The sequence below is a fragment of the Geotrypetes seraphini genome, chromosome 8 (genome assembly GCF_902459505.1).
Source record: "Geotrypetes seraphini chromosome 8, aGeoSer1.1, whole genome shotgun sequence".
Lineage (NCBI taxonomy): Eukaryota > Metazoa > Chordata > Amphibia > Gymnophiona > Dermophiidae > Geotrypetes > Geotrypetes seraphini.
In genome coordinates, this window is record NC_047091.1 from 94,854,754 (window position 1) to 94,878,398 (window position 23,645).

The window sequence follows — 23,645 nt, forward strand, 5'->3', positions numbered from 1 at the left end:
AAAAGCACCCTAGTACTCCAATTCGACCTAAGCAGCGCTTTTGACCTAGTCGACCATGATATCATGCTCCGCTGCCTTGACTCCATCGGCATTTCCGGCCAGGTACTACACTGGTTCTCAAGCTTCCTAACTAGCCGTACCTATCAAGTCCACAGCAATGGAACCTTCTCCCATCAATGGCGTAATTCCTGTAGAGTCCCACAATGCTCCCCACTATCCCCCTCACTCTTTAACATCTACTTGGCACCTCTAGCACGGACACTAGCTGACCTTAACCTTAAATCATTCATTTATGCTGATGACATCACCATCATCCCCCTAACTTCATTCACCCTACAGATGGAACAACTCGCATCCTCCATCCTCACCAAATTAGAACAATGGACCTCACAATTTAAATTAAAATTGAACACTGAAAAAAATAAAATCTTCTTCGCAAGCCCTACCCATAAAATATCAAACACCTCCATAAAACTGAACGGCCTAGATTATCCTATCAACCCCTCCATAAAAATACTCGGAGTCATCCTAGATAGATGCTTAACTTTCGAAGACCATACCAATGCCCAGGTCAAAAAATGCTTCTGTACCCTCTGGAAACTTCGCACTATCAAACACCACTTCGATCACCTCTCCTTCCGCTTACTAGTCCAATCATTAATCTTAAGCATATTGGACTACTGTAATATCATATACCTAGGAGCCTACAAAAACACCATCAAACGCCTAAGAATAGTACAAAATGCCGCCGTCCGCCTCATCTTCGGCCTCAAAAAATACGACCACGTTAGCCCCTATTATGCTAAACTCCACTGGCTGCCGGTGGAGGCAAGAATCACCTTTAAATTCGCTTGCCTCTGCTTCAAAACCTTAGCAGGCTCTTCACCAATCTACCTATCTGAACACCTTGAAATTGCACGCCCCTCTCGCACCCGAAACACCTTCCTATTCTCCTTTCCCTCCCTGAAGGGCTGCCTCTACAAAAAAATTCCTTGACCGATCTCTAGCATTCCAAGCGGGCAAATGGAACAAATGCCTCTCTACCCTCATCTCCAATTCCCCCCACTATCAAACATTCCGGAAACTAACCAAAACCCTCCCTCCTCCTCCCTTCTCTCCTGACCTCCCCCCCTTGACCCTTACCGCCTCATGCAACACTGCTACCTGTTAACGCTGCTGTATCTAACTATAGCAATTGTATAGAAATTGTAACAGCTCTGAACATATAACCTAGCTGCCAAAATAACTTCACAGGATAGTTACTGTCAAAAATGTAAAGGTAACTTGACCGAATATGTATCATCCAAAATGTAAATTTAATATTAACGAAATTGTAACATCGCTGTAAATGTACAGTCTCTTCTTCTGTTAACCGCATAGAACTTCCATGGTAATGCGATATACAAGAATAAAGTTATTATTATTATTCTCCATCAAGGCGTGAAACGACACCAGCAAAGAGGGATCCACATCAGAAATGGGACCTCCTGCACGGACGTTGGTCATTCGGCCACCAGGGGGCTTGGATTTGGAGGCCTTGGGCACCTTAAGCACCATTGGAGGGATAGGAGGCTGTGCTATCTGACCTGAAGAGACATCGGAAGGCACCGCAGCCTGCGTCGAGGTCGAAGCCGGCACGAACGAGGCAGGCTTGAGCAGACTCGAGGCCGAAGATGTAGAATCGGAAGTCGAAGGCGTGGTGCTCTGGAAAGAGGGCAACACCGGGACGCCTCCAAGCCAAACAGCGACTCCCACAAAATACAGCGACGCTTAAACGCACGTGCTGTGAGTGTGGAGCAAGGCCGGCACGATTTCGGAAGGTGTTGAGACACTGAAGACAGCGTCGATGCGGGTCCATCAACGAAATCGCGCGCTGGCACTTCACACTTTTTAAAACCGGTAACAGGCCGGGACATAGGCTGAAAAAGCTCTGCCGCAAGGTCGAAGCTGCGGGGCCACGGCCACACGACCTGCCCCGTCGAACGATCGAACGAAAATTTTTTTTTAAATAAAACAACAAAACGTAACGTGAGCCAACAGGAATGAGCACAAAAAACCCAAACTCGCGGGCAGAGAAGGCACAAAAAAGGAACTTCGCGCAGAGAGTTTCAAAGGCAAACTTCTCAGCTCCACGGAAGAGAAAGAACTGAGGAGACACGCCCGGTGCATCGGGCGGGAAGGCACTCGCGCATGCGCGGTGAGGGCAACTCGAAACTTCTAAAAGTTTCTGCAAGCAAGTATGCTTGTGAGATGTCCACATCGGGGCTCCGTTGGATGACGTCACCCACTAGTGAGAATACCTGCCTGCTTGTCCTGGGATAATGCATGAGTACCTAAATAAAATTCATGTAAACCATTCTGAACTCCCCTGGGAGAACTGTATAGAAAATTTAATGAATGAATAAACAAATAAATAAATTTAGGGGTCCTTTTATCAAGGTGCGGTAGGGGTTTAACACGCAAAATACCGCGCATTAAACCGTCTGCCGCGCTAGTCGCTAACACCTCCATTGACCAGCGTTAGTTTTTTTGCTTGCCGCAGAGGTTAGCGCATGATGAAATGTCCGATGCGCTAACCCTGCTAGCGCGACTTGATTAAAGGACCCCTTAGGCTCAAGGTATAATCATTGAACACAATGTTTCTTCACTTTATGGAAACTTCATACAATTAAACATTATTTTGATTTCTTCTCTTTTCGATTGCTGGTTTAATCTTTCATCTTAAGTATCTTAGATTATTACAATATCATATACTTGGGATCTTTTAAGAAAACCATCAAACAACTGAGAATCGTTCAGAATGCTGAAGTCCGTCTCATTTACGGTCTCAAAAAATCGGATCATGTAAGCTCGTATTACAAAAAACTACATTGGCTGCCTTTGGAAGCAAGGGTCATTTTTAAGTTTGCTTGCCTTTGCTTCAAAACCATAACAGGTTCATCCCCAATCTGTCTCATCATTTCGAATTTCCAGGTACAACTTGTACATGTGGAGGGGCATAATCAAAAAAAGCGTCTAAGTCACCTTTTGGCCTAAGTCCTTAAACGTTCAACGCAGAAGCAGGGAAAGTGTCCATAACCAAACCAAACATCCTTGTTTTGATTATCGCCTTCCTCTGCCTAAATGTCCAATCACCACTACACCCACACCACGTCTACACTTTTCAGCCATAATGAAACAAAAAACACCTAAGCCCCAAACGTCCAACAGAAGGGCTTTTAAGCGAAGGAGGAGCCAGTCCTTCGCCTAAAAGCTGGATTCTGTAACCGGTGTCTGTCAAAAACAACACCGGTTACAGAATCCCCCCCCCCACAACCATCCAGGCATGAGGTTGCCCAAGCCCTCCTGCCATGTCAAACCGTGACCCCCCCCCCCCCCGACATCGGGGCAAGAGGGAGCCCAAGCCCTCTTGCCCCACCGATTAATATCGGGCCAGGAGAAAGCCCAAGCTCTCCTGGCCCCAGGGCCCCCCCCGCGACTGGCTTGGGCCAGGAGGGAGCCCAAGCCCTCCTGGCCCCGGCAACCCCCCCCGCCGCTACATGATTGGGCCAGGAGGGAGCCCAAACCCTCCTGGCTCCGGCGACCCCCCTACCCCCACCCCCCACTACAATACGGGCAGGACGAATCCCAGGCCCTCCTGCCCTCGACGGAACCCCCCTCCCCCCCCAACGATCGCCCCCCCCCAACCCCCAATCTCCCCCCCCCAGCCGATCCGTGACCCCCCGGCTGACCCCACGACCCCCCCACCCCCACCCCCCTTCCCCGTACCTTTTTAAAGTTAGCCGGACAGACGGGAGCCAAACCCACCTGTCCGGCAGGCAGCCACCAGCAGAATAGGGCCGGATTGGCCCAGCAGTCCCAAAGGCCTGCCCACAGGTGGGGCCTAAGGCACCTGGGCCAATCAGAATAGGCCCGGGAGCCTTAGGCCCCTCCTGGGGGCGGGGCCTGAGGCACATGGGCCCAACCCGGCCCACCTCCCGCCCACTGCCCGCCCTTTCCCCTCCTCTAAACACACCTCTTTTCTCTCTGTGCGTTTAGTGGCAAGGGAAAGGCCTAAGCTGTTTTTAGATACGTCTAAAAACCAGCTTTGATTATGGGTACTTGGACGATCAGGCTTTTTGATCGTCCAAGTAGCCATTTAGGACACTTTTTAGACGTGTTTTTTTTTTTATTATTACCCCCATAGTGCTTACTTGTTCACTTTTCCATCCTTGAAGGACTGTATCTACAAGAGATTCCTTGATAGAACATTATCATTCCAAGCAGGCAAATGGAATAAATGTTTAACCAACTTTATTTCAAACGCACTTTCTTACCAAACTTTTAGGAAGTCAATCAAAACTACTCTCTTTGATAAATTTCTATGATTCCATTTCTGCCTTGAAGTATTTTTAAAACACTTCCAGATAAATTTGATTACTCTTAACATGCTAATGTAATTTAAGTTTTATGTAATATCGCTGTCTGTATACAGTTTCTTCCTCTGTAAACCGTTCTGAATTGTTTGTGGTAGTGCGGTGTATAAAAATAAAGTTATTATCATCATCATCATAGCAAAATCTCCAAAACATAAATAAATGTGGAAAAATATGAAAGAACTCTTTATACTTAGTTTGACAAAATCAGAGTTCCAATATGGCCCATATTTTGATATCTGCTTCAGGGAACCCAATGAAAGGTTTAACCAAAAAACTTCAAATCTTTTAAGAATGTCTCTGTTAGGAAGTGCCTAATTTGCGCAATCCTGGCAATAAATCACATTAGAAGAGCCTAAGGACTACATCCCAACAAGATTTGAGGTATAAATTTAAGTTTAGGAGAAGAAAGGAGCTTTTGGAAAAAAAAAAAGAATTGCTAAAAATCCAAGATGGTTGCCCCTGTGCAATTTGCGCCAAAATTGCGATATTTACCACACTTAGCAAAGTTTAAAAAATGGCAATTTTAGGATTTTTCAGTGGGGGAACACAGGGGGACATGCAGAAACCATGAAAAGCCCCACTTTTCAGACCTCCCCCGATCCATCTCACAAACTGTAACAGCCTAAATTCACTGTGACCTGTTTGTGGATCTGTACTGCAGCCTGGATTAGAGAATCACTGCCTCATGCTGGGAATGGCTCGGCAAAGCTGATCTTCGGGCTGCCAATTAGACCCCATGCCTGAATGCATCTCCACCCCTGCGGACTGACGGACAAGCATCGGGACAGGCGGGAGGTGAGAAGATGCAGCCGGCACCCTGTAAGACACCGAGCATCCTAAGGGCGCCTAACAGCCTGTACTCGACCCTTGCTTACAGTAGGTGAGCTGGCTAACAGGTAGCTACTGGGATTGGCCAGTCAGCTACAGACAGAAGTCTGTGCGTTATCAATGCAAGCAAAATGAAAGAAACACACCGAGCACAAGAATTCCAAAGAAAAAAGGACTAAAAACACTTAATAAAATGTAGAGAGTAGAATGAACACACACCTGCAGGCAAGCGTACAGAAGGGATAAACTGTAGGTGGAGCTTGGGAGCTCAGTGAAGTACAGAAGCACAGATAAAAATCCGGACAGGATTCCTTCTGCAGATGGCATGTGGCCATGGGGACACTATCCACTTGTCTAGAATGTCTCACCTATTGCACTGGAAATACTTTTTAAACCAATAGGAAGAAATAGTTTTTCACTCACAGAATAGTTGAGCTCTGGAGCTTATTGTTAGAGGATGTGGTAACAGTGGTTAATGTAAATGGATTTATAAAAGGTTTGGACAAGCTCCTGAAGGAAAATCCATAGTCTGCTATTGAGATAAACATGGGGGAAGCCATGGAATGTTGCTGCTATTTGGATTTTTCCCATGTACCTGTGACCTGAACTGGCCTCTGTGGAAACAGGATATTGGGCTAGATGGACCTTTGGTCTTACCCAGTATGGTTAATCTTATGCTCTTGTGTAAATAAGAAGTGAGCAAGCAGAATGGGATGAAGAGATGAGAAAAAGAAATGAGCGAACAGTATGGAGGTAGGGATGTAAATACAAGTAACAGCAGGAGCACTTTTCAGTCTTCACCCCATCCTGGATTCTTCACCATCCCACCACTCTCTACCTTATCCCAACTCCCCCCTCCACTCACTAATCCCCTCCCCATCTTGGATTCTTAATCATCCTACCATCCTCTAGGACTCCATCACCATACCCATCATAACCATCAACCTTTAAGAGCTTCCCTCCTTTTGTGTTTATATTCTTCCCACTTCTTTCTTCAATCTATGTTCTTTTATCTGTTATTATAAAGATCTCCCTTTCTCCCTATGCTAAGATCACCTTTCTTCCTTTCTCATCCCAAAGAATCCCTCTCTGCCATACTAATTCCTTTCCCATCCCAAAGAATCCCTCTCTGCCATACTAATTCCTAATATTCCTTTTCTCTACCCAAGAGATACATAAGTTGAGCAAACTTCTCACAGACTGGGTTGACTAATTCTTTTTTGCTGACATTCTCTATATTTCTAATCTGTACTTGTAAGCAAGATGAGCAAAGCAAATACAGTAAATGGTTTATATCATTTTGATGATCTCACCGAATTGTTTCAATAATTTCATGAGCAGCATCATGGTGTTTGTCCTGAAAGAGAGAAAAAATAGTATCATGATCACCGTCATCTGCTCATTACCAACAGATCATACAGCATAATACTCTGGTACTATAAGCCATTGTTTCTTAAGTCAGTCCTGGAGTACCCCCTTGCCAGTCAGGTTTTCAGGATATCTAAAATGAATATGTATGAACTTGATTTGCATATACTGCCTCCACTGTATGTAAATTTCTTTCGTACATATTCATTGTGGATATCCTGAAAACCTGACTAGCAAGGAGGTACTTCAGGACTGACTTGGGAAATATTGCTATAAGGAACAACTGGAAAAACATTACTTGGTACATCAGTTGGAAAAGGCTTCATAAAATGGAGTAAGACTGAAAATAGGTCTGTTTTCAGGGTAACCAAACAATTCAAATTAAAACATCTCCCATAAATACTTGAAAAATCAAAGAACACATAAAAAAGGTGAAATATATGTTCTTATCTGTTAACTTTCTCTCCTCAAATCCTACTAAACCAGTCCAAATTTATGGGTTATGTACCCTTACCGTCAGATCAGGGGTGTCAAAGTCCCTCCTTGAGGGCCACAACCCAGTCGGTTTTTCAGGATTTCCCCAATAAATATGCATGCGATCTATTAGCATACAATGAAAGCAGTGCATGCAACTAGATCTCATGCATATTCATTGTGGAAATCCTGAAAACCAGACTGGATTGCGGCCCTCAAGGAGGGACTTTGACACCCCTGCATCAGATGGTGACAGGGAACTTGAAGATTCTAATGGCATAATCAACATAAGGCAGTGGTCTCAAATTCGTGGCCCACAGGCCACATGCAGCCCGCCAGGTACTATTTTGAGGCCCTCAGTATGTTTATCATAATTACAAAAGTAAAATAAAACAGTTTTTTGATCATATGTCTCTTTAGCTATAAATTACAATATTATTATTAAGACTTAGCCAAAAGGAAAGATTTATAACTATAAAGAATTTTACCTCATGTAAAATTGTCATTTCTTTAATAAGACATTAACTATTTTTTCTGAGGCCCTCCAAGTACCTACAAATCCAAAATGTGGCCCTGCAAAGGGTTTGAGTTTGAGACCACTGACATAAAGAGAGTTGCAGGAAAAAAAAAAAATAAATCCACCACAATCATCACCACCCCAATTCTAAAAGACCCCAAAGGAGCAATAGACCAACTGTCCAACTACAGACCCATAACCTCAATACCGCTCTATGTCAAGCTAATAGAAGGCCTCGTAGCTAAAGCCCTAACCGCATACCTAGAAAACCTCAACTTACTCCACCCTACACAGTCCGGATTCAGAACCAATGACCCTCCTAAGTTCTCTCATGGACACCGCTAGACCACACCTCTCCACAGGCAAAAAAATGCTGATTATTCAACTAGATCTCTCCGCAGCTTTTGATCTGGTGGACCATGACATCCTTCTACAAATACTAGACTCGATAGGAATCACCGGCAAGGTACTATCATGGTTTAAAGGATTTCTACAATCCAGAACCTACAGAATCAAAACAAACAATGAAAAATCTGAACCATGGTTCAACCCATGCGGAGCACCCCAAGGATCACCTCTGTCACCCACGCTATTCAACCTCAGCTTCCACCTCAGCCTCCCTCAGCTTCCACCTAGATCAGTGGTCTCAAACTCAAACCCTTTGCAGGGTCACATTTTGGATTTGTAGGTACTTGGAGGGCCGCAGAAAAAATTGTTAATGTCTTATTAAAGAAATGACAATTTTGCATGAGGTAAAACTCTTTATAGTTTATAAAACTTTCCTTTAACAGTTAAAAGGAAAGATATATAAACTATAAAGAGTTTTACCTCATGCAAAATTGTCATCTTAAATAATAAAATGCTAGCCGCGCATGCGCACTTGCCTCGCGTGTTCCCTGATCCCTTTTCTGTCGGGATGTGGCAAGACAAGTGCGCATGCGCGCCCTTCCCTGCTCTCCACCTCACAATACGGCCCTACCGGCCAAAGCCGCGGCAAGGCAGTGCCGAGCGGCAGCTGCCGGGAGGAGGCAGTGGCAGCTTCAGGCGAAACGCGGTGCAGAGCGGCGGCTGCCGGCCGCTAGCACCCCCTGCCCTCTCCGTCGTGGCCCAAGAAAGACGTGGCAGTGCGAGGCCTGGACGTCACCACCGCGCGATGCGACGCCTGCGCGCTGCACAAAAAAAGAAAACGCTGCGTTTCGCATGTTGGTGGTGGCGGCTGTGGAAGAGGGAATGGGAGCAGACACCAGCTCCCCGCGACCCGGCAGAGGCCCTACACACTCCCCCAACTCTGCTGACCCTTGCCCCTGCCTGTCCCACAGGGCACCCCTAGCAATCCTGGCCCACAATAGTCGGCCCAGACCCAAGGAAGAGGAGACATTGGAACACCAACAATGCAACAGGTACTCTGGATGGGGTGAAAAAGGTGGAAATAGGAAAGGTAAAAGGGGAAATGGGAATATTGGTAGGTAAAAAGAAGGGAGAAGGGCTACTGATGGACAGGGGGGAGCAGGGAAGGGGTACTGCTGGACAGAGGGGAGGTAAAAGGAAGGGAGAAGGGCTACTGCTGGACAGGGAGGAGAGACAGAAAGAAAAGACAGAAAGAAAGGGGGGCAGGGAGAAAGAAAGACACACATACAGAAAGAGAGAAATAAATGCCTAAGTCTACACATCTATTCTAGCACCCGTTAATGTAACGGGCTAAAAAATTAGTTTCTTTAATAAGACATTAACTATTTTTTCTGCGGCCTCCAAGTACTTTATTTTTTTCTGCAGCACTCACATTTAAAGTTCAATATCTTTTCTTTCTCAAAACTGGCACATTTCAATCACTAAATTGAAAATAAAATCATTTTCCTACCTTTGTTTGGTAATTTCATCAGTCTCTGGTTGCACTTTATTCTTCTGACTGTGCATCCAATACTTCTTCCCTTCTTTCAGCCTCCTGTATGCTTCCTCTCCTCCAGACCTCATTCCCTCCCCCAACTTTTTCTTTCTTTCTCTATGTCTGTCTTTCTCCGATTCTGTGCCCCATTTTTTGCTTTGTTTCTGGTTCCCTGTCCCCCCTCCTTCTTTCTTTCTTCCTTCCTTCCTCCTTGCCCCATTTTTGCTTTTTTTTCTGGCTCCCTGTCCCCACCCCACCTTCTTTCTTTCTTTCTTCCTTCCTGCCCTCCCCCATGCCACCGCCGCCACGGAATAGGCTGCTGCCACTATCGGGAACAGGCCGAGATCTCCCTGCTTCTCTTCTGCACGGGGCCAACCAACTCTCGCTGCCTGACGTCAATTCTAACGTCGGAAAGGACGTTCCGGGAAGCCAGGCAGCGATTGGCTAGCCAGAACGTCCTCTCGACAGAACTGACGTCGGGCCGCGAGAGTTGGTCGGCCCCGCAGGGAAGAGAAGCAGGGAGATCAAAGAACACGGTGCCGGCCTGATCCCCGATGGCAGCAGTGAGAAGGGAAGGGAAGCAGGTTGGACACCACTGCTCTAGACGAGCTGCACTCTAGGGAGAACAGTGGACCGCCCTCTCCCTTGGTACACCACTGGAGCAGCAGCGTGTCTGGCCGGCTCGTTCATTCAAAGCCGCGGGTGGCGGCTCCTTGCGAGATCCGTGCCTGCGTCTGAAGCCTCTCTGATGTTGTGACATCAGAGAGGCTTCCGATGCAGGAGTGGATAGCGCAAGGAGCCGCCAACCCGCGGCTTTGAACGAACGAGCCGGCTGCTGCTCCAAAAGGAAGAGAATGATCGCCTCCAGACCGCGGGCCACAAATAAAACCTGGAGAGCCACATGCGGCCCGCAGGCCGTGTGTTTGAGACCGCTGACCTAGATAAACTAGACTTAACCTCTTACAGCTATGCAGACAACATTATCATCTTCCTTCCTTTTGACCAACAAATACCCTCCATGGCAGACACAATACACAGAACACTCAAAATAATAGCAACAAAGATGAAAGAACACAAACTAAAACTAAACCCAGACAAAACAAACTTCATTCTACTAGAAAACAGGAAAACCACAACCATAACAAACCTAGTCATAAACTCTATCTCATACCCCATTCAACCCACTTTAAAACTCCTGGGAGTGCTGATAGACAGACACTGTACCATGCAGCCACAAATCAATAAAACACTAAAAAAATCATTTGCAGTTATGAGAAACCTAAGGCAAGTTCGAAAATTCTTCGACAGAAGGAAAAATTATGTTCTTACCTGTTAATTTTCTTTCCTTTAGATGCAGCAGATGAATCCAGAGACCAATGGGATAGCACACATCTATCAGCAGGCGGAGATAGAGAAACTGATTAACAGGTGGTCCTATTGGCTGGCACTCCTCCTGTATCTCCAGTATAGCTCCTTGCCCAAGCATCCATAACCATCAATAGGCATAGCATGTAAAAAACTTCTTTCCCATAACAAATCTCAAAAGGCAATAATATAGAATACAACCATCAATAATAACAAACTTCGAAAGTTGGAAAAGAAAAAAAAAAAACAACAGACAATATCCAGAAAAGGTGGGGCTCTGGATTCATCTGCTGCGTCTAAAGCAGGGGTTTCCAATGTCGGTCCTCGAGGGCCGCAATCCAGTCGGGTTTTCAGGATTTCCCCAATGAATATGCATGAGATCTATTAGCATACAATGAAAGCAGTGCATGCAAATAGACCTCATGTATATTCACTGGGGAAATCCTGAAAATCCGACTGGACTGCGGCCCTCGAGGACTGACATTGGACACCCCTGGTCTAAAGGAAAGAAAATTAACAGGTAAGAACATAATTTTCCTTCCTTAGCAACAGCAGCAGATGAATCCAGAGACCAATGAGATGTAGCAAAGCAATCCTCAATCTGGGTGGGAAGCAAACGCCGCCTCCGCAACAACCAAAAAGCACTAAACACATCTACCGCATGCGCCCCCACATCCAACCAGTAATGCTGAGAGAAAGCACTCTCGGAAGACCAAGTAGCCACGAGACAAAACTCCTCCAAGGAAAAAAAAACCTCTGGACCGAGTCCAAGAAGTAGCCATCGTTCTGGCGGAATGGTCATGAAGTTCTTTCACCAACCGCTTCCCTGCCATCAAGCAAGCGTAAAGAATGTCCTCCTGGACCCATCGAGCGATGGAGGCTTTGGATACCGCCATACGTTTGAGGCGTCCTGTGAAGAATACAAAAAGGTGATCTAAACAACTAAAAGTCGTTAGAAACCTAGCTCGCGGAGAACACTACGCACTTTCAAAAAAATGCAGTGAATAAAAGCACGTCTCCCCATTTCTCCTCTCAGGAAGAAGCAAGGAAAAGTGAGTGTCATAAAAGAAAGGATGACACCTCCTTAGAAAGAAATTGTGGTACTGTCCAAACTGACATCCCAGATTTTGTAAATCAGAAATAGGAATCCCAGCCAAACAAGGCCTGCAACTCAGAAAACTGCCGAGCTGAAGCCATGGCCACAAGAAACCCCGTGTTCAACGGCACAGCCCTTTAGAGTCTCAAAAGACGAGGATGAAATGAGGCCTTCGGTAAACTGCGAAGAAGTACCTTAAGACTGTACTCCGGACAGGGCTTTCTAAGTGTTGTACATTTGGGAACTGAACTATATGAAGCTGAGAAGTAATCGAAGAGCAATATACCTAGTCCTTGTAACAAGCTAAGAATGGCACTTGAAGCTGAAGGGAATTGAACGCTAAGCCCTTGGCAATACACTTGTGCCAAAAAAGAACTCTGGAAGGGTGCAAATGTTGAGAAGTACCTAAGAAAGGAAAAACCTCCAAAAGGAAGCAGAAGCCACAGGTGAAGACGTCTGTATCGCCTGGATAAGAGAAGAAACAACTTGCTTCGCATAACCTTTACACGTCAGCCATGACTTTTCAAAAGCAAGGTCGCAATACCAAAGTAGTACGAATATCCATGTTGATCGGACCCTAGGTGAGCAAATCCAGAGATACCAGGAAACTCAACAGTCCGGCTGTCGAAAGACTCATCAGATCCGCATAGCAAGGATGGCGCAGCCATTCCAGAGATTCTACAAATACTGTGCCCTGAAAGCGAGCTTGCGATGGCAAATCCAAGCCATCATCAGCCAGGGGAAAACACTTAAAAAGAGAAACCAGAGGCGAGAAAGAAGCCACGCTGCTACCCCCTCTGACTCCCAATCCCTGTGCCCGCCGAAGAAGCTAGGAAGCTTAGAATTTTGAGACGAGGCCATGAGGTCTAGTTCCAGGAGATCTCACTTCCATAAAAAGAGCTGGAACGCCTGAGTCAAAATTCTCAATATCCAGGAAGTAGAAGATTTCACTAGTACTAACCTTTATACGTTCTAGAGCGTACACAGCACTGTACACTGTAACATACAATAAATGGGCCATGCACAGATTTCGCAGAGAGAAAGTCTATCCAAACTCTTTTCCTGACCCATAAAATGATCTACCAACAGAAAAGGAAGATGAGGGTCCACTCATTGAAATAGAACCACAACTTTACCCGCCAACTGAGTACATCACCTACTGCCCAGGCTGTAGAGAAATACCCCCATCATAATACTGACTGAAAAGACCTTCAGCGTCATTCCGGAAGAATGGTCTGAAGCTCCAGAAACGGTAGCCTGACCATGCTCCAGAGTAGAAGAATGAACGAGTACTGAGTCGCCTCTTAAGACCAGACTCCTGGAGCTGAGGATGGAAGACACCGAGCCCCCCAACCCGACAGCCCAGGATTATTGGTGGCCATGAGCTAGTGCAGCAAAGACCGAGGCACGCCTTTGAAAAGAGAAATCTCGCCGAGCCACTGAATATACAGAGTGATGCTTGAGGAGCCTACCAAATAATTGGAGCCCTGAGATACCAGGAACCACCGGAACAAAAGTGACTGCTGTAGCGTTATAATGAGAAAGCAAGCCGAAGTTCCCAGTGGAGTCAGCAATATGGATCCTAAAACCTGTACAGAATCCCATACTCTTGGTCACGGTGACCGAAGAATGCAAACCTGAGACTGTGACCCATCGCCCTAGTTTCTGGGAAGAAACACATTCTCTCCTATGAATAAAAACATCTCCCCGATTTACCTATAAATAGTACAGGAGCAAAGAGCGCTGTGCAAATTCGAAGATTCACATCCAAAGAACTGAGGAAAAGAAACCACCCTTTTCGTGTCAGTCAAATGGTCCAACTGGAAGACGTCCGAATCAAGCAGTCAGTCAAGAAGAAATTAGGTGAATCGCCTGGTAAGCCAAAACGGTACCACTGCCCACATTTTCTAAAATGTTCGTGAAGCCTTGGGTAGGTGAAATGGCATGTGCCAAAACCGAAAGCGCTGCTCCAAGAGAGGCAAGCAAACCTAGTGCAGATTCGGAGTCCATAGTGAAAATGTAAATATTCTCCCAGTTTTTCTGCAGAAATGTGTAACCCTGAGAAACTAATTCAGCAGAATGGGATCCAGCCTGCCCAATGCCCCCGTCTTGGGCACCATGCAGTAAGTGGAACAACGTCCCTTAGTTCCCGAAGAACTACAAGAACTGCCCTGAGGACCAGTAACACTTAAAAGGGAAACACAAAACATAGAGACTCCAAGAATGAACCGGAAACCTGAGGAGGATGCAAAGTTGCAAGCATCCTGAAAAATGTTCACAGCCCCCTGACCTGACATTATAGCATCTTCTCCCTCATGAGAAAGCCTGAAGAGTCATTGGAAGAAGTAAAGATCCCCTCAGAATGAAGTGCAGAAGGGCAGGGAATGGCAGGATGAGAACTGTAGGATCTGTAAGAAGAAAGAAATTCCCCTAGGAAAAATCAAGTTTCGCAATATAAATAGGAGTATACTGGAACCATGAAAACAGTACTAGCTCCATGCAACATGAGCGAAATACGTATGTCCTTTAAAGTGAATACGTACTAGACGCAATCAAGATGCTGCATCTACTGCCCCGTGGAAAACAGCAGCATTCTAACAGGTATCAGACAAAGCTCACATCGCTGAGAGCTTCAGGGATGAGGCTAACTGCCACATAGCGCCTGCTCCTCCGCGGGTTTGATAGAATATGGAACGAAAATGGAAAAAATCGAAATCCCCTTCAGATAGTCAAGCCTGGAGAGAAAACATCAAATTCTACAATTCCGTTCTAAAAAAAGCTAGGAAGAATTTCTATGGAGATAAAATCTCCAGGTCAAAAAACCAAAACAGTACACTGTTCCACATCTGGCGAAACCTAACTTCTAAAAACGACTCCTCCCCCTCCCCCTCCCTCCCATCTCCAAATGACCTAGCCAAATTCTTCAACGAGAAGATCTCTACCATAAAGAGTTCATTCCCCCAGCTATCTCGTACAACTCTCTTCCTCCAAATGACTCCGACCCTATCCCCGCTGACAGATCATGGACTACTTTTGAACCCATATCCATAACCCAGATCTCTAAACTCTGCCTCAAACTTAAATCCTGCAAGTGCATCTTAGACCCTTTCCCATCCTACCTTTATGAAAACATCCCTGTACAGGCCATCTCTTCCCTTACCAACCTTATAAATAAAGTTTTACTATCGGGCCTGTTCTCCACAGAAATGGGACACATTGCCTTATCCCCTCTTCTAAAGAAAGCCGATCTCGACCCTTCCTTACCATCGAACTACCGCCCCATAGCAAACATCCCTCTTTTAACAAAACTTCTAGAGACCATAGTCGCTACTCAGCTTTCCTCTTACCTAGAAAGATTCTCCATTCTCCAACACTACCAATACGGATTTAGACCCAATTTCAGCACCGAGTCCCTCCTAGTCTCCTTAATTTCAAAGGTGCAACAATTACACGTTCGAAACAAATTTGCTGTTCTTCTACAGTTCGATCTCTCCGCGGCTTTCGATGTCGTGCACCATGACATATTAATCTACCAACTTTCTGAGATAGGAAAAGACTCCTTTGTCCTAAAGTGGTTCCCAAACTTCCTTCGCGCGCGTTCCTACATTGTCAACACAAACGGCTCCAATTTCGCTCCGTGGTCACCATCCTGTGGTGTCCCACAGGGCTCCCCCCTATCCCCTATTCTCTTCAACATGTACATGACCTCCCTGAAGCTCCTCAAATTAACCCCCCTTGAAACAATATACACATACGCAGACGACATACTTATCCTCCTAGAAACAGACCAGAACCTCACAAACCTCCAAGAGAATATCACTTCATGCATAATGAGACTTCACGCCTGGTCCCTCTCTGTACAGATGAAATTAAATGAATCAAAAACAAAATTACTCTGGCTCAGCCCAAAATTATTACACCTGCCCACCCTCTTCACACTGCCCATAGGCCCTGCTCTGCACCTTGAATTCTCAAGCAAGGTCCTCGGCATCACTATCGATTCCTCCCTCTCCCTCAACGATCACCTGAATTCCCTGACAAAATCATGCTTTTTCAGCCTTCACATGCTGAGGAAAGTAAGATCCTATTTTCACCAACAACATTTCACCGTCCTTGTACAATCCATCATCCTATCCAAACTCGATTACTGTAACGCCATTTATTTATGCCTAACAAAAAAAAAGTCTTCGCAGACTCCAACTTATCCAAAATACTGCAGCCAAGCTGATTTTTGCTAAATGCAAATTTGATCATGTCTCCCCTCTACTTACCAATCTCCACTGGCTCCCAGTACTTTCCAGAATTCATTTCAAATGCTCCTGCCTGGCCTTCAAGATCATTCACGGCATCCTTCCTCCCCTAATCCCTTTATCCTTCCTCGTCCGGACGCCTGCTACCACCAGATCCACTCACAGATATAAACTATCCTTCCCCTCTCTACATGGCATCCTCCACGCTGGCAAACTGGGAAAATCCCTTCTCTCCAAAATCACAGGCCTTTGGAATGATCTCACTATTCCGCTGCGGAACCTGGGCTCCCTCCAACTATTCCGAAAACAACTGAAAACCTGGCTTTTCTCTAACATCTCTTCCCCTGTCCACATCCTCCTCTATTCACATGGTCTTGTAAATCTCTCTCCTCTCTCTTCCTATATTTTTAAACATTGTAAACCGTGTCGAGCTCCACTTCCGTGGAGATGATGCGGTATATAAACTTAAGGCTTAGTTTAGTTTAGTTTAGTTTAGAATAGGTAACTGGCTCCTGGTTAGAAGGAGCTGCACAGCCCTTCCTGTCTGGTCGGGGGTCCGTCTAGCATTTGCCATGAGAAGATGGCGACAGGAGAAACCAGCGTGATAAGCATGGAAATCTGAAGTCCAGGCCCTCTCAGAAATAGAGAAAGAGAGTCCTGGTCGCAGGAAGATACGAAGTGTCAATATGCCCATAGAGACAGCCCGAAATTGAAACTGTTAGTACTACCTTTAGGCATATATATCCTATGCCACTATTAGACACATGCAGTGCAGCACAGAGGCCCAAATAAGAAGGACAGTTACCAACAGACAAAGGCTCAATCTGTAGGGACCCAAGAGAGACAATGAGATACCCATGTGAAATACAGGGCACTATCTTACTGCTGATCTCACTGTGCCGTGAGTTGCCGAATGTCGGCTCAGTCCTTGATAAACCAAGACTGGGTGACCTAGCACAGGTCAGAGTCTCTCTGGTAATCCCCTTGAGTGCTAACCCCAGAGTCCGATTAAACTAGCAGCTTCCTTCAAGGGAATATATCAGGAACACAGAAAAGACATATAAATCTGCCCAAGCTTGTCCTAAAGCTGGTGAAACACATACAACTTGTCTGAACCGGAAAGGAAAGAAGCCGCGGCATACCCTGACCAAAGTCAGCTGTAAATAAACTACCAGAACGCTGCAGAACTCCCGCCATCGCCGGATACCCCAGCGCATGCCTGATTCTCGCCGACATGTGGCTGCTGCATCAACGCTCCTAGAAATATAGTCGGATTCAAGCCCCGCAAAATTTACCCTGCCACGGCCTGTATAGAAAGAAAATCAGACTTGGGGAATAACCAGAAGAACGCTGCGGTGCTTTCCACAGCGCCGGAAAAAACATGTCCCATCTCATGCACGCTGCTATAAACCAGCACCGGCACAATCAGCTTTACATGGCCCCGACAAACACCGACAAAAGAGAGCCTTGGAATAAACAGGACTACTACTGCTGCACTGAAACTCAACGAGGAGAACAAGTGCGAGCATGAAATCGCACCGCTACTGCCGCGCTGTAACCAACAAGGAAACCAAGCGTGTGCATGCAAAGGGCAGGAAAGTCCCGGCTCCCTCAACGGATTTCTAGTCATAAAACTTAGCCTCAATAAAATATCCATTCCTTAAACGTACGTTGACCGAACCCACAGTACTAAGACTCCCAAACAGAATCTAAAGTTCAAACAGTAAAAACCACATACATACTCACAAGCTTGTTGTTAGGGCCGGTTGAAGCCAGTTAGAGCTGGTTCTGCAGCACTTAGACTTCTTAGACTCTCACTGGCTACCCATACAAGCACGAATCCAATTCAAATTCTACTGCCTGATATTCAAAGCATTACACGGCTCTTCCCCCTCCTATCTAAATAACCGCTTAAACCAAATCTCCACCTCAAGACACAGAAGAACCTCGAACCCTTTCGCCTTCCCCCCACTCAAAGGCACACAACGCAAGAAAATGTTTGACAACCTTCTAGCAACACAAGCAGCAAAAATCAACCATTCCATCTCCAATCTTATGACAATATCAGACAACTTCAAAACATTCAGAAAAGAAATCAAAACCCTGCTTTTCAAAAAATTAATCCAAATATCTTAACCCCTCCTCTTTTACCTCCAGAAGATTCACTAACCTTCCCCCAAATTACCCACCTTAACACCTCCAATTAAACAAATACCATAAATAGATTGTAACCTACCCTCTCTAACTGCATTCCATATGTATTTTTCATACAGTTCTTCACAGTCAGTTTAATTTCCATCCTATAAATTCACATCGAATTCTTCTTTTTTCAACCATCTTTATTTTCTCTTCTTTATTAATTTCTAGGTACTTTAGTTAGATTGTGAGCCTTCGGGACAGTAAGGGAATTTTTTAAGTACTTTCTTACTTCTCATTTATAATCTTAATGTATATTTTCTTCAAACCGCTTAGAACCTAACGGATGTAGCGGTATATAAGAAATAAATTACATTACATTACACTAACAGAGCAGAATGCAGCAACTGTGGTCTCCTTTTTTTTTTTTTTTTAAACAGAGAAGGGAAAGAAGAAAAAAATTGAGACCCAGTCAGACCCTCTAGCAATGGAGGGAGGGGGGGGCAGAGACCTGGGGGGGGGCCCAGGTGTAACCCCTAAAGCCGGCACCGTTCAGCCGCACACCCCTGTCTCACTGAAGAGAAAATCTTAACAGGAGAAATAGCATTGCCAGCTCACTGAAGAGAAACCTCAACAGGAGAAACAGAATGGCAGTCTCACTGAAGAGAAACCTCAACAAGAGAAAATAATTTTCCAGTCACAGCCAGAATTCAGGAGCTAGTTGAATAGCGACCATTTCCTGCTGTGAGATAGAGAATACTGGAGATACAGGAGGAGTGCCAGCCAATAGGACCACCTGTTAATCAGTTTCTCTATCTCCGCCTGCTAATAGATGTGTGCTATCCCATTGGTCTCTGGATTCATCTGCTGTTGTTGCTAAGGAAAACAGTTTCAACTCGTGGTACAATCCCTAGTCCTAGGACTAATAGATTACTGCAACATACTATGTCTCCCATGCCCAGCAAACATGATAAAACAACTTCAAACAATACAAAACACAGCCCTAAGACTTATCTACTCGCTGAAGAAATACGACCATATCACTGAGGCATACCTCGAAACACACTGGCTCCCAGTCCAAGCGAGAGTACTCTTCAAATTCTACTCCCTACTATTTAAACCCATAAATGGAGACAGCCCAGAATACTGGAATAATCGACTAATTCAATCCTCCTCAACCAGACAAAGAAGAACCCACACACCATTCACGTACCCGCCGACAAAAAATGTCAAACGAAAGAAACTTTATGACAACCTTCTAGCTACTAAAGCTGCAAAACTGGACCACCAACTCTCCAACCTACTAATCACGACCACAGACTTCAAAACCTTCAAAAAAGAAACAAAAACCCTACTATTCAAAAAATACATTAAACTAAACTAACACAACCAGACTTGACCCAAGCACCACCTGTAACACTCCCTGATCCTTCCCATCTTAATAAAGCTCCAGACTACTTCTTATGTATCTCCAATCAACCCAATACCTGTAAACTGTAATAACTGTAATAATGTAATCCACCTTGAACCGCAAGGTAATGGCGGAATAGAAATCACTAATGTAACCCTGAGAAAGGGGTAGAAGGAAAGGACCCAAAAGCAATGTTACTTACCGTAATAGTTGTTATCCAGGGACAGCAGACAGCTATTCTCACTAATGGGTGACGTGATCCAACGTAGCCCCGATGCGGACGCCTCACAAGCATTTTTGCTTGAAGAAACTCGAAGTTTCGAGTCGCACGCACCGCGCATGCGCGAGTACCCTCCCGCCCAGACCAGGGCGCGTCTCCTCAGTTTAGATAGCTAGCAGAGAAGCCAACCAAGGGGAGGTGGGTGGGATGTGAGAATAGCTGCCTGCTGTCCCTGGATAACAACTGTTACAGTAAGTAACATTGCTTTATCCCAGGACAAGCAGGCAGGTATTCTCACTAATGGGTGACCTCCAAGCTAACTACAATGGGATGGTGGGAGAGTTGGCAACTTAGAAGAATAAATTTTGTAATACTGTTTGGCCAAACTGTCCATCCCGTCTGGAAAAGGTGTCCAGACAATAATGAGAAGTGAACGTGTGAACCGAGGACCAAGTGGCAGCCTTACAAATCTCCTCAATCGGGGTCAATCTGAGGAAGGCTACAGAGGCTGCCATTGCTCTGAACTTATGGCCTGTGACTTTACTGGGAAGGGGTAATCCAGCCTGGGCATAGCAGGAGATACAATCCGCCATCCAGTTGGAGATGATACGCTTAGAGATGAGACGTCCCAACTTGTTCAGATCAAAGGAGATGAAAAGTTGAGGAGCAGTTCTGTGTGGCTTGGTGTGTTCCAGGTAGAAAGCCAAGGTATGTTTACAGTCCAGAGTATGAAGAGCTGATTCTCCAGGATGAGAATGAGGCTTTGGAAAAAACACTGGAAGAACAATGGATTGATTTAGATGAAATTCCGAGACCACTTTGGGGAGGAATTTTGGATGAGTGCGAAAGACCACCTTGTCATGGTGGAACACTGTGAAAGGTGGATCCGCAACCAATGCTTGAAGCTCACTAACTCGGCAGGCCGAAGTGAGGCCAATAAGAAACACCACTTTCCAAGTGAGATACTTTAGATGAGCCTTGTGAAGAGATTCAAATGGAGGTTTCATAAGCTGAGAAAGAACCACATTGAGGTCTCAAACCACTGGAGGCGGTTTGAGGGGAGGATTGACATGGAAGAGTCCTTTCATGAATCTGGAAACCATTGGGTGAGCAGAGAGAATTTTCCCTTGAAGAGGCTGATGGAAAGCAGCGACTGCACTAAGATGGACTCGTATCGATGTAGACTTGAGACCAGAATGAGAAAGGTGCAAAAAATAATCCAAAACTGAAGACAAGGAGGAGTGTTGTGACTCATGTTGATGAGAAAAACACCAAGCAGAAAATCTAGTCCACTTTTGGTGGTAGCATTGTCTAGTAGCGGGCTTTCTTGAAGCTTCCAGGACATCTCTCACAGGTTGGGAAAACTGGAGAGGGGTTATGTTGAGAGGAACCAAGCTGTCAGGTGTAGAGACTGCAGGTTGGGATGAAGTAGAGATCCCTTATGCTGTGTAAGCACCGATGGAAACACTGGTAGAAGGAAGGGCTCCCTGCTGCTGAGTTGAAGTAGAAGGGAGTACAGGGAGTACCAAGGCTGTCTGGGCCACCGTGGAGCGATCAGGATCATGATGGCATGGTCTGACTTAAGATTGACTAGAGTCTTCTGGATGAGAGGAAATGGAGGAAACGCATATAGAAAGAGATTCGTCCAATCCAGAAGAAAAGCATCTGCCTCGAGGCGGTGAGAAGTGTAGATCCTGGAGCAAAACTGAGGCAGTTTGAAGTTGTGGGGGGCTGCAAAGAGGTCGATCTGAGGAGTTCCCCACTGAGAAAAGATGTGATGGAGGGGCGTTGAGTGGAGGGTCCACTCGTGAGGTTGCAGCAGACAGCTCAAGTTGTCTGCCAAGGCATTGTCCGCCCCCTGAATGTAGACAGCTTTGAGGAAGGTGTTGTGGCGAATCGCCCAATCCCAAACTTTCAGAGCTTCCTGGCAGAAGGAGGCCGATCCCGTGCCCCCCTGCTTGTTGACATAATACATGGAGACTTGGTTGTCCGTGCGAATGAGGACCACCTTGTCCTGAAGCAGGTGCTGGAAAGCGTTGAGGGCATTGAAAATCGCTCTGAGTTCCAGGAGATTGATGTGGTGCTGGCGGTCCTTGCTGGTCCAATAACCCTGAGTGCGGAGACCATCCAGATGAGCCCCTCAAGCATAAGTGGACGAGTCAGTCGTGAGGACTTTCTGGTGGGGGGGCATTTGGAACAACAAACCTTTGGATAGATTGGAGGATAGCATCCACCAGCGAAGAGACTGTTGCAGAGCAGGAGTGACCTGGATGTGTCGGGACAGAGGGTCGGATATCTGCGTCCACCAAGATGCCAGGGTCCACTGGGGAATCCTGAGGTGAAGTCTGGCAAAAGGAGTTACATGAACTGTAGATGCCATGTAGCCCAGGAGGACCATCATTTGTCTCGCCGAGATGGATAGGCAAGAGGACACCAAGTGGCAAAGATGGAGGAGAGCTTCCAGACATTCGGGAGGAACGCTCTGAGTTGGGTAGTATCCAGAACAGCTCCGATGAAGGGAAGAGTCTGGGAAGGTTGTAGATGGGATTTCGTGAAGTTTATCTCGAACCCCAGATGTTGTAGTAGCCAAATCGTCTTCTGGGTGGAATCCTTGATGAGCCAGTCGCCCAGGTAGGGGAACACCTGGAGGCCGTGGTTCCTGAGCGCAGCGACCACCACTACCAGGCAATTGGTGAAGACTCTGGGTGAAGAGGATAGGCCGAAGGGGAGCACTCGGTATTGAAGATGAAGATGTCCCACCCTGAATCTGAGGTATTGACGTGAGGCTGGATGAATGGGAATGTGGGTGTAGGCCTCCTTGAGATCCAGAGAGCATAACCAGTTGTTCTGCTCGAGGAGGGGATACAGGGATGCCAGGGTCAACATGCGAAACTTTTCTTTGACCAGAAACTTGTTGAGGGCCCTGAGATCCAAAATGGGGCGCAGATCGCCCATCTTCTTCGGCACAAGGAAGTACCAGGAGTAAAAACCCTTGTTCTGTTGGGCCAAAGGGACTGGCTCGACAGCCCCCAGCTGTAGTAGAGCCTGAGTTTCCTGAAGAAGAAGGGTGGTCTGGGTCAAGTTGGAAGGATACTCTCTTAGAGGATGTTCTGGGGGAACTTGGTGAAATTGCAGGGAGTATCCCTCCTTGATGATGGAGAGGACCCAGAGGTCAGAGGTAATCGTCGTCCATCGATGGTGAAAGTGATGGAGACGACCTCCAATCGGTGGTAAACTTGAAAACGGCAGAACGACAGAAGTTATGCCCTCTTTGAGACAGTTTGAGCCTTAGGGGCAGCAGACAAATGTGGCTTCTGCTGTTGCTTTTGAGGATGCGGTCTCTTAACAGGCTGACGGATGGGCGGGGCCTGTTTAGGTGGGTAACGCCGCTGGTAGATTAACGGTGGGCGTGATGGACGAGGAGGAACAGGCTTGGGCTTCGGACGCAGGAGGTCGGTACCAGCGCATGGCACATTGGTAAGTCTGTCCTGGAGTTTGGGGTCCATGTCGATGGTCCTAAGCCACGCCAGCCGGCGCATAGCCACCGCGCATGCAGTGGCCCGTGCCGAGAGCTCGAAGGCATCGTAGGAGGACTGCATTAATTGAAGCCGGAGTTGGGACAACAAGGCCAGAACCTCCTGGTACTCGAACTGTGCTCTGGAGTCCAGATAGGGCATGAA

The 23,645-nt window shown here is 46.2% G+C and overlaps 1 protein-coding gene across 3 annotated transcripts in view; it reads right to left on the reverse strand.

Annotated features, from left to right (window-relative positions):
- Window positions 1-23,645, reverse strand: part of DOT1L (DOT1 like histone lysine methyltransferase) — a 604,393-nt gene that overhangs the window by 531,229 nt on the left and 49,519 nt on the right. For all 3 annotated transcript variants that reach the window (XM_033954025.1, XM_033954026.1, XM_033954024.1), the window contains exon 2: window positions 6,560-6,603. In XM_033954025.1, the coding sequence (XP_033809916.1) occupies window positions 6,560-6,603 (44 nt within the window). The remainder of the gene's footprint in view (window positions 1-6,559; window positions 6,604-23,645) is intronic.